General features: G+C 35.8%; 2 protein-coding genes across 2 annotated transcripts in view; one reads left to right on the top strand and one right to left on the bottom strand.

Annotated features, from left to right (window-relative positions):
* LOC146000033 (succinate dehydrogenase [ubiquinone] iron-sulfur subunit, mitochondrial-like) overlaps positions 1–9,695 on the top strand; it is a 28,516-nt gene extending 18,821 nt beyond the window's left edge. Inside the window, exon 7 of the mRNA XM_083137346.1 lies at positions 9,427–9,695. Within this exon, the coding sequence (XP_082993472.1) occupies positions 9,427–9,528 (102 nt within the window). The 3' untranslated portion in view covers positions 9,529–9,695. The remainder of the gene's footprint in view (positions 1–9,426) is intronic.
* Positions 9,696–11,864: 2,169 nt separating this feature from the next.
* The window catches only part of LOC146000032 (sodium channel protein Nach-like), a 55,980-nt gene continuing 54,374 nt past the window's right edge, over positions 11,865–13,470 (bottom strand). Inside the window, exon 8 of the mRNA XM_083137345.1 lies at positions 11,865–12,337. Within this exon, the coding sequence (XP_082993471.1) occupies positions 12,105–12,337 (233 nt within the window). The 3' untranslated portion in view covers positions 11,865–12,104. The remainder of the gene's footprint in view (positions 12,338–13,470) is intronic.

The raw sequence follows: 13,470 nt of genomic DNA, 5'->3' as shown, positions 1-13,470 counted from the left end.
AACAGTTGGGCTGAAAAGTTCATAGGCTGACTCATAGATGGCGTTACTAGAATTAAATCCATGTGATTTTTACTTAGTACTAACCTTCAAAAGATACGTGTATAAATTTCACAGCTGCCGGATAATTAGTTCGTGAGATATAGCGTTGTGAGTGAAGCAGCTTTTGTTATCGAGAAAAAAAGGATAAAATAGAATTTCGTGTGGTAATAAAGCATTGCTTTTTGGCGAAAAAAAATACTGTTGAAGCCAAGGCTTGGCTTGATAAACATTATTCGGACTCTGCACCAGGAAAATCAACCGTTGAGAAGTGGTTTGCTAAATTTAAACGAGGCGAAATGAGCATCGAAGACGATGCACGCAGTGGACACCCCAAAGAGGCTGTTACCGACGAAAACATCAAAAAAGTCCACAAAATAATTTTAAATGATCGTAAAGTGAAGTTGATCGAGATAGCTGAGACTTTAAAAATATCAAAGGAACGTGTTGGACATATTGTGCATGAATATTTGAACATGCGAAAGCTGTGTGCAAAATGGGTGCCGCGCGTGCTCACAATCGATCAAAAGCAACAACGTTTTGATGATTCGGAGCAATGTTTAGCGATATTCAACCGTAATAAACACGAATTTTTCCGTCGATATATTACAATGGATGAAACATGGCTCCATAACTACACTCCAGAGTCCAATCGACAGTCAGCCGAGTGGACTGCACGTGATGAACCGAATCCAAAGCGTGGAAAGACGCAACAAATCAATGAAAACGATGGCAAAATTATATGAATTAGACTACGAATTGCTTCCCCATCCACCATATTCTCCAGATCTGGCCCCCAGTGACTTTTTCCTGTTTGCAGACCTTAAAAGAATGCTCGCTGGAAAAAAATTTAGCACTGATGAAGAGGTAATCGCCGAAACTGAGGCCTATTTTGAGGCTAAAGAGAAATCGTACTATAAAAATGGCATCGAAAAATTGTATGACCGCTATAATCGTTGTATCGCCCTCGAAGGCAACTATATTGAATAATAAAATCGAATTTTATCAAAAAAATATTTTTTACTATGTTAGCCTACAAACTTTTCAGCCCAACTGTTATGTATAATCGATAGGAAATCTTCTTCTTTTCTTCTCACAATTTGGGGAAAAGGCTTCTTCTTCTATCCTTCCTTCTAATTTGGGAAAAGGCTTCTTCTTCTTTTCTTCCTATTTTTGGTAAAAGACTTCTTCTTCTTTTATCAATCTCTTCTATCATAATAGGAAGGCTTCTTCTTTCATCAATTTCTTCTATGATAAAATATGTGAATGGCTTCTTCTTTCTTCAATTTACACTTCTTTTCTTTGGTAAAAGGATAATCTTCTTTTTCTTTTTTCTACCTTTTATGACAATCTCTTTCTTCTATTTACAAAAAATAGTCATCCCCTTTTATTCATCGCTGTTTCTTATTTCCTCTATTCATATCAATTCTTATTTCTTCTTTCAGCAGCAATTCTTATTATCTTCTATATTCCGACGAGATATTCTTATATTCTCTATAAATTCTTCTATTTATTCTTTCCACAGCAAATTCTTATTTCTTCTATTCTTCTTTGCCACTGGAAAAAGTCTTATTCCTCTCATTTATCGCAAATATTTCTCTTTACCATATCTCTTCTCAATAATATAGACAAATCATTATGCTGCATTCCTTGTAGAGAAGTGAACCAAAGCTATAGAGGATTTTTAGGAGCGTCTAATCTGACAATAGCGCCTCCTCCTAAAACAACAACCAAGGGAAATAACCAGGATCGCTAATAACAAGCGCTGCCGATGGCCCAGTGCGACTAAAAAGGAGCGCAACCGTAAAGTGCTTCGGGGCGTCTAATTTGACAACAGCGCCACCGGGGACAAACAACCAAACATGGCGACGTTCTCCTCGCCAGAGAATCAAAAAGAGATAAATTTCTGAATTCATTTGCTCACTTAATAACTTTCCTAATTATTTCATATATGAGCATGTTCTTAATTATCTTAATTTGCTATATACAACATTTTTTTCACTCCTTCTATAATTTTTATACTTTTCCTTTATATATTTTTCATTTACTATAATATATATAATGGCTCTTCTCCGCTCCTAGTTTCTGCAATTGGCTCTGCTCCTCTTTATATGGCATGCTGCCATCTATCGTCGCTCTCGGGAAACATTTGTTCCTTGCACCTTTCATTGTGTCGTCGAAACTGGCACGTGACAAAGATTGGTAATTTTATGTCCGTTCCTTCGTAATGACTATTGTCAAACCCCTCACCACCATATTACCATGCGTCTAAAACTAATAGTAAATTGCTAATTAACATAAATAAATTGTTATTCCGACGAAGGCCGATTCGATAAGAAACTACTAATAAGTATTTATATAGTGAGTGACAAACAAAAAATTCAAAACCTCATAATGATCGTTAATTCCTCACTGCTTTGTATCTAAAATGTTTGTTTCAACAGAAAGTACGAGTATCAGATATAACAAACTTTCCGCACTAACTTTGCAATATTCGAAACCACCATTACAGACTTAGCTCTACGTAACTTGATTCTGTGCATTCCACGTGGCATGTGACATTCTCCTATCATCGAAATATCTTCCACTTACTATTTCCTTTCACCTCGTGAAATACAGAGACCAATGTTAACTTTTTAGCACAGTGGATAAACTTTAGACCATAGGCGTAGCTACGGGGTGTGCCGGGTGTGCCTAGGCACACCCTAATGGGCCGCTTTATCAAAGAGAATTAAAGACAGATATTTCAATAAGAGAGAAAATAAGTGGCAGTTTTGTAAGAAGTTGAAAATGTCATTACTTGGTACAAACGTGTGCATTATCGCTGATGAAACGAGTGTCTGTAGTTTTTCGATTTTTTTATGTCATTGGAGAAGGAAGATATTTACTGCATTGTATTCTGTACTACAGCGCTTTTCTTCTATACCTGTCACAAGCTGCACGTGTGAGAGACAGCTTTCTCCAAGCTTTCCCAAGTTAAAACTAAATTAAGAGCAACTCAGAAGCAGGATAGATTGGAAGCCCTGCTCTTGCTATTTGTTGAACAGGAAAAAGCTTAGTCTATTGATGTAAATGAAGTTATTGATGAGTTTAAGAACATTGTACCTTTTGACAGACGTCTCTTGTTATAGATGACGTGTATTTTGATGTATTTGTTTGTAACATTTATGAACATTTTGTGTGTGTGTAATTTCTATGCAATTTGATTTTTTTCTACTACATATATTCAGAAATTTCCAACACTGTCATTTAGTGAATTTATATTCCTTTACAAACATCAGTGCAGTTAAAGAGCCAAGCGATTGTGTTGCAAAATATGCTATTAAAAAGGTACAAGACCTCATTATTTTCTTTGTGCACACCCAAATATGAAGTTCTAGCTACGCCTATGCTTTAGACCCAAGGATATACTCATGAAAAAAATCCTGCCTAGGTGGAGAATCGAACCTACGACCTCCCTCGTAAGAATCAAACACGCTACCTCTTCTCCAGGTAGCTCATGTTAAAATTTGCTACCAGTTTGAAGAAACCAATTCACACATAATGTCATATCTATAATTTCCTCATGGCAATTTTCATGAGGAAACGAATTCAGATAAAATCGAGAATCGCTGAAAGGGAAAAATGATGAACATGTCTATTGGCATTTTGTCATATTTTGTAAATTGTGTAAAAATTCCGTGTTTTGAACAAGCAATCGTTTAGTTACGAAGTGTTTTGTTGTTTGTTTAAAGTAGGAACAGGAGAGCGAAAAGGAGTCATTTGAACCAGACCCCGTTTAACAAGAAACTTCAGCTTTTTTCCAAAGACTGTATGAAAAGAGAGAGGAACTTATGAAATATAAAATATGTGTGAAATTAAAACAATGGAAACCTTGAAAGATAATACTAACGAACTTCAAACTATGAAAAACATATTTTCGTGGTGGAAAACTCCAAGTCATTTTCGAAATATGAACTTGATGTTTTTCTTTATTATGAAGTGGAGATATGGGACGATACGATCCCTCAGCGCGAGCGTCTTTTTGAGTTTTTGTCAAATTGTGTGGGATCCAACGAGAACATATGTTTCTCACAGCTAAATGATCATGTAATATTTTATATATGCTGGTGGAACTAATGCCTGTGGTTGCCTCAATCTCACAGTATGTCACATGACGATCTTGCAGTATTAGGTTTTGTACAGCATCAATGTTTTCTTGAACAACAACTGATTTTGGACGACCTTCGCGAATCTCATCGGTGAGCGAATGATGGCCACGATTAAATTCGTTATACCAGCGTTTCACAGTGGCAAAGGATGGGGCTTCATCGCCAAATGTGGAAGTAAGTTGATTGATGCACTCTTGTCTTGATAATCCACGTCGAAAATCGTAAAAAATCATTGCACGAAATTGTTCACGAATTAATTCCATTTTATTGTAGTCGCGCAATCTCCAAGGCAACATAAACAACACAAATGAAGCTATTGACAAAACATTTGAAGTACGTTATGGTCAATAATGCCAGACGATTCCGTGCAAATGCCTAACTTCAATCAGTGTTGCCAAGGCTCAAAATATAAATAGTGACCCTCTTATTTGAGGTTTATTTTTCTCCTCCCCTGTTGTTTCGTGCATTTTAAATGCATTTACTAGTAAAACTTACATATTTAGATTTTTTGACATGGTTCTTTTAGCAAATTCACCATGAATCGAAAATACGGTCAATGGAAAAGCATAATATTATTCTTAACTGAAATGTTTGGCAAAGGATTAAAATACTTTGTGTGAAGATCTACTTCGAGGTTCTTTTTCTGGAGACTATTATCGCTTTAATCTGTAGTTTTAAAGTAAAATTAGTCACAATATTAAATGCAATTACACTTTGGTATACGCGAAGGAGAACTGTATTTTCGGATTATCATAGAAGGTCCACTCTGAAAGGAGATGAATTGGTTGATTTGTTGTTTTAAGTCAACTTTATGTATAGTAAGTCTAATCGGAACTGGAACTACAGTTTAAAGTGGGATCCGAACCGAGTGCATAAAATAACGTGAACCATGTGGTGTAGGGGGATCGTTTGCTTATGGAATGGAAGGTCATGGGTTTAAACCTACTTCTTTGCAAAATCTTTTTCGGAAAGTAAAAGGCTTTGGACGAGAATGCTTATCTACGTTTCTTGGATATTTCCGTTGATATTTATGCGATTTATGTCCAGCATTTCCGGATGCAGAAAGTTGACATGTAAGTTCTTAATATGTGTTAACTTATAACAGCTGAATGAAAGGAAAAGTATTTCCTAAAATCCTGCCAATCACTGAAATATTAAAAACATTAGTAGAAGCATTACTTGAGGCATGCACAGAGGCGACGATTATGGAGTGTGGAGGGGCAGATGACCCAGCACTATGCTAAACATTATCTACCAAGGGAAAGAAACTGTCCTTGCCCTCCCTCCACCTTGTCCCATCAGTTTTGAAACCCAATCGCCGCCACTAAGCATGCATCGCATAAATATTTACAGTAATATCATATAATATTATATTACGTTATTAGAACACTTCGTACTCGGTAAATAAAAAGGAAAAAAATAATAAGGAAAGGGTGGGATTTGAACCTACGATGTTTCCATCTTGACGAAAACCGTAAAAAAAAAAAGAAAGTGCTGTCATCTAACCAACTACTCCAGGATATTGCTAACAGAAAACTCAGTAAAGCACGTTAATCTCAGTTGAAGCAACATTGTGCCGGAGTTTCGAACCATTTTTCGCCAAGAACCAAGGAAAAGACACACTTTGCAGAATCGTTTGGTGTTGTGCAAGGTATCTGTACTAAACATTTCGCATAAAATCATCATAAATTTGCCTTCTTGCATTCAAATGTGACCGCAATTCTTTCCAGGTGGATGAGAACCTGTTCAGTGTTTCACAATGCACATACATTTTCCTATTTTCAAATTCAGAACGAAGAATCTTGAAATATTTTCAACATTCGTATTCCTACTTAACATTTTTTTGTCTACTCATATAATTTATTACTGCTTTAGGGTATCTTTACTTTATGGAATGTGAAAGAATGAAAAAAAATCACCAGCGTTTTCATTCAGGAAGAAGAAATGTTGCAAAGTTGGCTACTCTTAGTTGGCTCTGAAGCGCTATGCTGCCAAATTTACGAATTCCGGACTTTGAAATTTTTCAGGGCGGTCAAATAAGATGTTGCAAAGTGTACCACTATTTACAAACATAATATTTTGACAATTTACAGTATTTACATTTCTCCTCCTGAAATTTCACAAATAATTTACCTAGGTACTAGATCCTTTGCGCCTCATAGCTATGCTTTGAAGACTATCACACGAAAGTGAACTTCTGTTGATTTCACATTATCAAGAATCCAAAAACTATAGTGAAGCATATGTTTGGATGCCATAGTAAACTGAACTTCTAATTTTTTCAAGCAACATATTTGTTTTTATGAGGAGATGATTTTTACATTTCTTACTCATATTGTATTTGTTTTTGGTTTGCAACACTGACGAAATTATAAAATTATACCACATAAAAATATAAAAAAAATCCTTATTTAGATGAATATGTATCATAGGTTGAATATTTTTTAAAAATAAATGATAATGAAAATTTTTAGAAATTTTTATTATTGTGAGAATGGCAGTCTTATTGACTGAAGAATCTCTGGAACAGTTTGGAGGTGAATGCTCTTCATCTTAGGGATCAAATCAAAGTCACAGGGACTTAAGTCCGGGGAGTATGGTATAGTGGTAACACCTTTGCCTTGTAATCAAGAGATCCCAGGTTCGATTCTGTTTCACCTTGTCTGCTGATCGTACTGAGGGGTGAGAAGCATGGGAAAAGTAGTGTCTCTTATGAACTGTGGCTTCGACATGACAATAAATATTGCAATTTAAAAATAATTAGATATACGAGATCAATTAATCTATCATTGCTAGCTAGACTAGCTACTCCTCAGCGCATGCCATTGGTTACAATATGCCTGGAATGGATATTATAAACTTCCACGGAGATCTAAGTTGTGTATATGATGCTGAGGGATGATAGCTTAGTGGAGGGGAGTGTCGGCATGGAATATCTATGACCCAGGTTTGATTCCTGGTTGACCCACAATTTTCACCTAACTTTTCAGCATTGAAAATAGTGTATAAAATGTTACTATACAAGTGTACCATTGTACCTATGCTCACATACTTGTACTGCTGAATAAAAACTCAAAATTATGGTACAAGAAGTGACTTATGAAATGCTACGTCAGTATTGAATTGGTAATTTCTCATAAAACAACAGGGAGATATTTTCATTAACAGATTGTAAAGCTAAGATTGCATTCCTTTTCCGTGAATAGTCTTTTTATCTCATGTGGGAACTCAGACTTTATAATGGTGACTCAGAAAGCTAAAAACATTTGGGGGAGGGGCTTTAATCTAGAAAATAGAGAAAACCCCTCAGGAATTGGTTAATGTTAAATACTGCGGAAGCTCGATTATACCTTTACAATGCTGGGCAAAGAAATTTAAATGCAGAAACATGTTAAAACGTGAAAGGAGTTCCAATGTTTTTTTTTTTGCATTGAAAGCAGCGAGATTAAATGTGTGACCCAGGGAAAATGCAAGATCCGCAAATGGAAAATAATGACTCGTCTAAACTATAAATTAACTAACTAACTAACTCTCTAGCCTTCTTAAACCCGAAGGTTCATGGCTGCAGCAACACAGGCCTTCCATCTGTCCCTATCTTGAGCAAGATCTATATACTCTTTTCCATCCCTACCGATTTCCTTTAGGTCCATCTCAACGTTGTCCCTCCATCTTCGTCTTGGCCTTCCTACAGGTCTCTTACCATCAGGTTTCCCAACAAGAATCCTGCAAACTCCTCTTTCCTCTCCCATTCGTGCCACATGGCCGACCCACCTAAGTCTTCTTGATTTAATTATTCTAATAATATCTGGACATGAATACAAATTATGTAGTTCTAAATTATGTAACCTTCTCCACTCACCTGTCTCCTCATCCCTTTTAGGTCCAAAGATTTTCCTAAGGATCTTATTTTCAAATACTCTCAATTTATGTTCCTCTTTCAATGTAAGGGACCAAGTTTCACACCCATATAATACTACAGGCAAAATTACTGTTTTGTATATTTTAACTTTTAGTTTCTTAGATATTAAACGAGAAGACAAAAGTTTATGAAGAGAGAAGTAACATGCATTTCCTGAATTAAGCCTACTTTTTATTTCCTCTTTAACATAATTTTCATTTGTTAATATTACTCCTAAGTATTTGAATTTGGAAACTGGTTCAAACGAGTTGTTATCAATAATTAGATTTTGATTATTACCTAACACTTGGTTTCGGCCTGTAAGCATATATTTAGTTTTCTCTTTGTTAACTTCCAAACCTATCTCTTTAGCAGTTTTGAAAAATATTTTAGCATTATTCTTAATTGTATTCACATCATCCCCCAGTAAGTCTACATCATCTGCATATGCTAACAACTGAGTCACACCATTTAATTTTAGTCCTTCTTTAGTTTCTTTTACCTTCCTTACAGCATATTCTAGGGCAAAATTAAAGAGCAATGGAGATAATGCATCTCCTTGTTTTAACCCATCATGAATTGTAAATTTGTCAGACATATTATTACCCACACGAATTTTACTTTCTGTTTCACTGGTGCATATTTTTATCATACTAACAAGCTTCTTAGGTATTCCAAACTCTACTAATATATTATATAATTTATCTCTTTTGACCGAATCATATGCTTTTGTGAAATCAATGAATAGCTGATGGACATTTTGATTATATTCCCACTTTTTTTCAAGTGTCTGTCTGATGTGAAAAATTTGATCTGTAGTTGATCTGTTACGTTTAAATCCACATTGATAATCACCTATAATTTCATTAGCATATGGGGTTAGTCTTGTTAAAATAATGTTAGACAATATTTTGTATGTTGTTGAGAGTAGAGAAATTCCACGGTAATTATTGCAGTTCATTTTATCACCTTTTTTAAACACAGGAACAATTATGGATTCTTTCCACTGTTGAGGGATTTCTTCTTTATTCCATATTAAACAAATTAATTTATGAATTTGACATATTAATGAATTTCCACCATATTTAATTAACTCAGCTGGTATTAAATCAATGCCAGGTGCTTTGTTATTCTTTAGCCTTTTAATAGCATCTTTAACTTCCGTCAAGTTAGGTTCTGGAACTAAAGGTTCTGCTGTGTGGACTTCATTTACTTCTGATTTATCTCCTACATGGACATTTAAAAGGTAATTAAACTATAAATTCAGGAATATATATGTATATATTTTTTAATGTATATTGATATGCATGGCCCAAGCACATACGTGATTTTTTGTTTCAGGGATTGAGTCCAGGTGCGGCAATTGCTGAAATGAGGAAGCTTCTCTCTGGAATCAGCAAGAAAGAAGAGCCCCAGTTGAAAGCAGCTTCAGCCCAAGCTTGAGATGTACATAGTTTTTCAGTATTTTTGAACTGTATTTGTAGATTCTCGCAAAAATGAGAATGCGAAATATTCTCAACATTTAAGTGAATTGAATGTATATCAGGAGCATGGTGTGATTTTGCACGATGTAAAATATTTAACTTAAAATATAGGATGTGTGATATGAATTGTGAAAATATCATTTATGCATGAAAGATACAAAATGTGGTGCAGTCTTCCCAGTAATGTTGATTATTTAATCTAATTTGCATAACTATTATATTTTTAAAACAGTACCTATATGTTTTTAAGTTAAGGGAAAATACTAGAATTTTCAGCAACAGTAGTGGCGTGGCAACTTATCTTTGTAGTTTATTGTGACATTTTGCAGTTGCTGCTGAAGTGTGGCATTGCCAGTGGCATAAGCACCAACATGTCTATTGAAGGTTTGATGAGACTTAACGTTTAAATGCCAGACTGGTTGAAATTTCAAACACTACATGCAATCCCATTGAGGACGGATGGTTGATAATTCGACCAGCAGCATGTGGCAGAAATTAATGTGTTCTTTTCTTGAAAACTACACATGATATTTCAGGTGTCTTTTTTATTTATCTTTAGTATTATTAGGAGATAGATTTATAAAAGTGTCTCTAACTGCTAAACTACTGCATCTTTTTTTTCAAAAATTTAAGCAACATTTTAAGCGATGTCCAACAATTAAGGATTCAGGGTGGGAGGGGGCAAAGCCAGATTGTCGAAATTTGTCCCAGCCAAATGTTAGCACATGGCAGCTATTCATGTGCCATTTCTTGAAACTATACACTACATTTCACTTCTGTCTTTTTTGTTCATTAGTTTATGTCTAAAGGTATTATATAGTTGAAATAAAAAAAGCATCATTTGTTACTGTTATTACCAAGCACCATTTGAAAAAGCCCATTGTTTCCCTTTTGGTACTATAAATTGAAGATAAAAACCTATAGCTTCCCAACCACTGCATCCTTTTGAACAATTTAAATTCTAAATGTAGGAATAAGTAAAAAGCAACATTTTAAGTAACACCTGACAAGGGTTCAGGGGGGGAAGCTTACGCAAAATTTCCGAACCCTGTAATTTCTTTTATTCTGAAAGTTGTAGCACGTGCATTACATATCCTCTTTTGTTGTGCTTCCCTCCAAATTTGGTCTATCCAGCGTCCATAAGGCGGATGCTGAAGCGAATTCCAGAAATTGTTCTGAAGCTGGCAACACTGCCACTTTATATATTATTATTTTTTTCTCAAGAAGTATCAGTCCGATTTCAACGAAACTTTGCACAGTTGTAGAAATGTACCACTGCTACATAGTACATTTTTCATTCACTTGGCACAGGTATGTCAATAAAAAAAATCAAGTTTCTTCTTCCTTTAACACTAATTATTGGGAGGCACAATGTATAGATTTGAACTCCACTAAAAGCCCAGTCTTTAAGAAAGAAATCAAAACCAATTTCATCTGTCTACTACAATTAGTTCTCATTACAGTTTTTTTTTTATATTTCGCGGCAGGTTTGAAAAGCGCAAATGATGTTGAGTATATGAATAATATGAAGCAAGTAGTTAAGCTAGTGGAAATGTACTTACTTTATATCCACTCTTACGGAATTCTCAGAATTAACAGATTTTAAATTACATTAAGTTTCTTACACCTGATAAGAACTGTAGTAACAGAGTTGTCAGCTCTGGTCATTCAATAAGGAAGAGGGGATGCCTCCCCAATGACTCAGTGGTTGAGTCATTAACTTGTAATCAAGGGGTCCCAGGTTCTATACCCGATGGAGGCACATAGTGGTTAGGATCCCACAATAAACTGTAGGTCCAGTCCCGATTAGCCTTACTGTGCATAAATCAATCGATAAGGAAGAGGGGTGTTTGGATGTCTTCCTTTTAGCCTGTGCACATAAAATGAATGCCAATAGTGATTCAAAAGATATGCTATAAATGCTTCCATTTTCAAAATTGAAGACAATCTTGACGTTAAAACCATCTTATACGGGATGTACATACAGGTTGATTAGAAATTTACAATACAATTGACATATTGTAGTTCATGGGCTATACCATCTCGAAAAAAGTGTGTTGTGTCCATTCTACTTCAACGTGTGCACCTTATGTGTGACATATTACACCTAATCAATATTTCTACTCTGTTCCTAACAGTGGTGCCAACTTATATGGGCTTGTGAGGCCGAACCCCACCCAATAATTTCCGTTTTATTTTTGAAATGAAGTCCCCACACTTAAGAACACACCACATACACCTCAAAGGTGTTTCACTGAAATGCACATTATAGTTACGGAATATCTGAATCTAATAATTATAATACTCATTTTATGTGGCACATTTATGAGGAGGTTTACACTCCTCTCCGAAATCTCACCTTTTTTTGTTAAGCTTAGAATTTTTATATTTGAATACACTAATACTTATTCCTAAAATGCAACTGCAATGGACATGTACTGCAATCATTTGTTAATCAACATTGATAAGAAATTGACTTATCCTTCAAAATGAAATGGTAAATATGCTGGTACTCCCGTTTTACTCAGAAGCATTCTAGTACATTGTATTGATGGTACGCGATTGACCTCTGTGCGAGAAGTAATTCAAACGCTGATTGATGAGGTTAGAAGCAGACTTCCCGTTCTCTGCGCGGCACATGAAACATTCACGGATGACTTTCCCACAAGCAGGGGTCATGAGCGGCCGGAAGAAGAACCAGTAGACCAGTTCCCACACGCTGATTAAACTGGATCCAAGGAACAGGCCGAATATTCCACCAATGTACACTGAAAGGCAATGGAAGTAGCATTAGTCGGTGGTAATTAAAGAAGTTGGGTGTTGGCAACCAATATGTAGGTAAAATGCTGTACTTATGCTACTCCAGCTTTCACTTATTGCATATCAAGAAAGCAACCTCGTTCCCACTTCCCATCAGCAATACAATCTTTGCCTACATGAAGCTTTGCTATCAAATGATATTGAATGACAAAGTATCATGATGGTAAATAAAGAAATCTATTATCTAGTAAGTACAACTGTAGTGGTCTTTTGTCATGCTTCCCTCCAAATTTGGTTCATCCAGTATCCATCCATACAAAGCTAGAAGCAAAATTCCGGAAATTGTTTCTGTAAGCTGGCAACGCTGCCACTCTTATGCATTTTTGTTATTTTTTAACCGAAGAAGTATCACCCTATTTTCAGAGAAGCTTTCCATGGCTGTAGGAATGCACAACTGCTACGAGGGCCACTATTTATATTTTGAGCCTTGGCAACACTGATTGAAGTTAGGCGCGATTTGACGTTTGCACGGAATCGTCTGGCATTATTGACCATAACGTACTTCAAATGTTTTGTCAATAGCTTCATTTGTGTTGTTTATGTTGCCTTGGAGATTGCGCGACAACAATAAAATGGAATTAACTCGTGAACATTTTCGTGCGATGATTTTTTATGATTTTCGACGTGGATTATCAAGACAAGAGTGCATCGATCAACTTACTTCCACATTTGGCGATGAAGCCCCATCCTTTGCCACTGTGAAACGCTGGTATAACGAATTTAATCGTGGCCGCCATTCGCTCACCGACGAGATTCGCGAAGGTCGTCCAAAATCAGTTGTTGTTCAAGAAAACATTGATGCTGTGCAAAACCTAATACTGCAAGATCGTCATGTGACATAGTGTGAGATTGAGGCAACCATAGGCATTAGTTCCACCAGCATATATAAAATATTACATGATCATTTAGCTGTGAGAAAGGTATGTTCTCGTTGGATCCCACGCAATTTGACAAAAACTCAAAAAGACGCTCGCGTCAATTGGTGCAAACAAATGCTCAATAAATACAATTGTGGTGCTTCAAAAGACGTATATAAGATTGTAACAGGTGACGAAACATGGATATATGCATATGAGCAGGA

The sequence above is a fragment of the Lepisma saccharinum genome, chromosome 16 (assembly GCF_977018435.1).
Source record: "Lepisma saccharinum chromosome 16, izLepSacc3.1, whole genome shotgun sequence".
Lineage (NCBI taxonomy): Eukaryota > Metazoa > Arthropoda > Insecta > Zygentoma > Lepismatidae > Lepisma > Lepisma saccharinum.
Note: the sequence above shows the minus strand (reverse complement) of the source record. Positions and strands in the feature narration are given on the sequence as shown.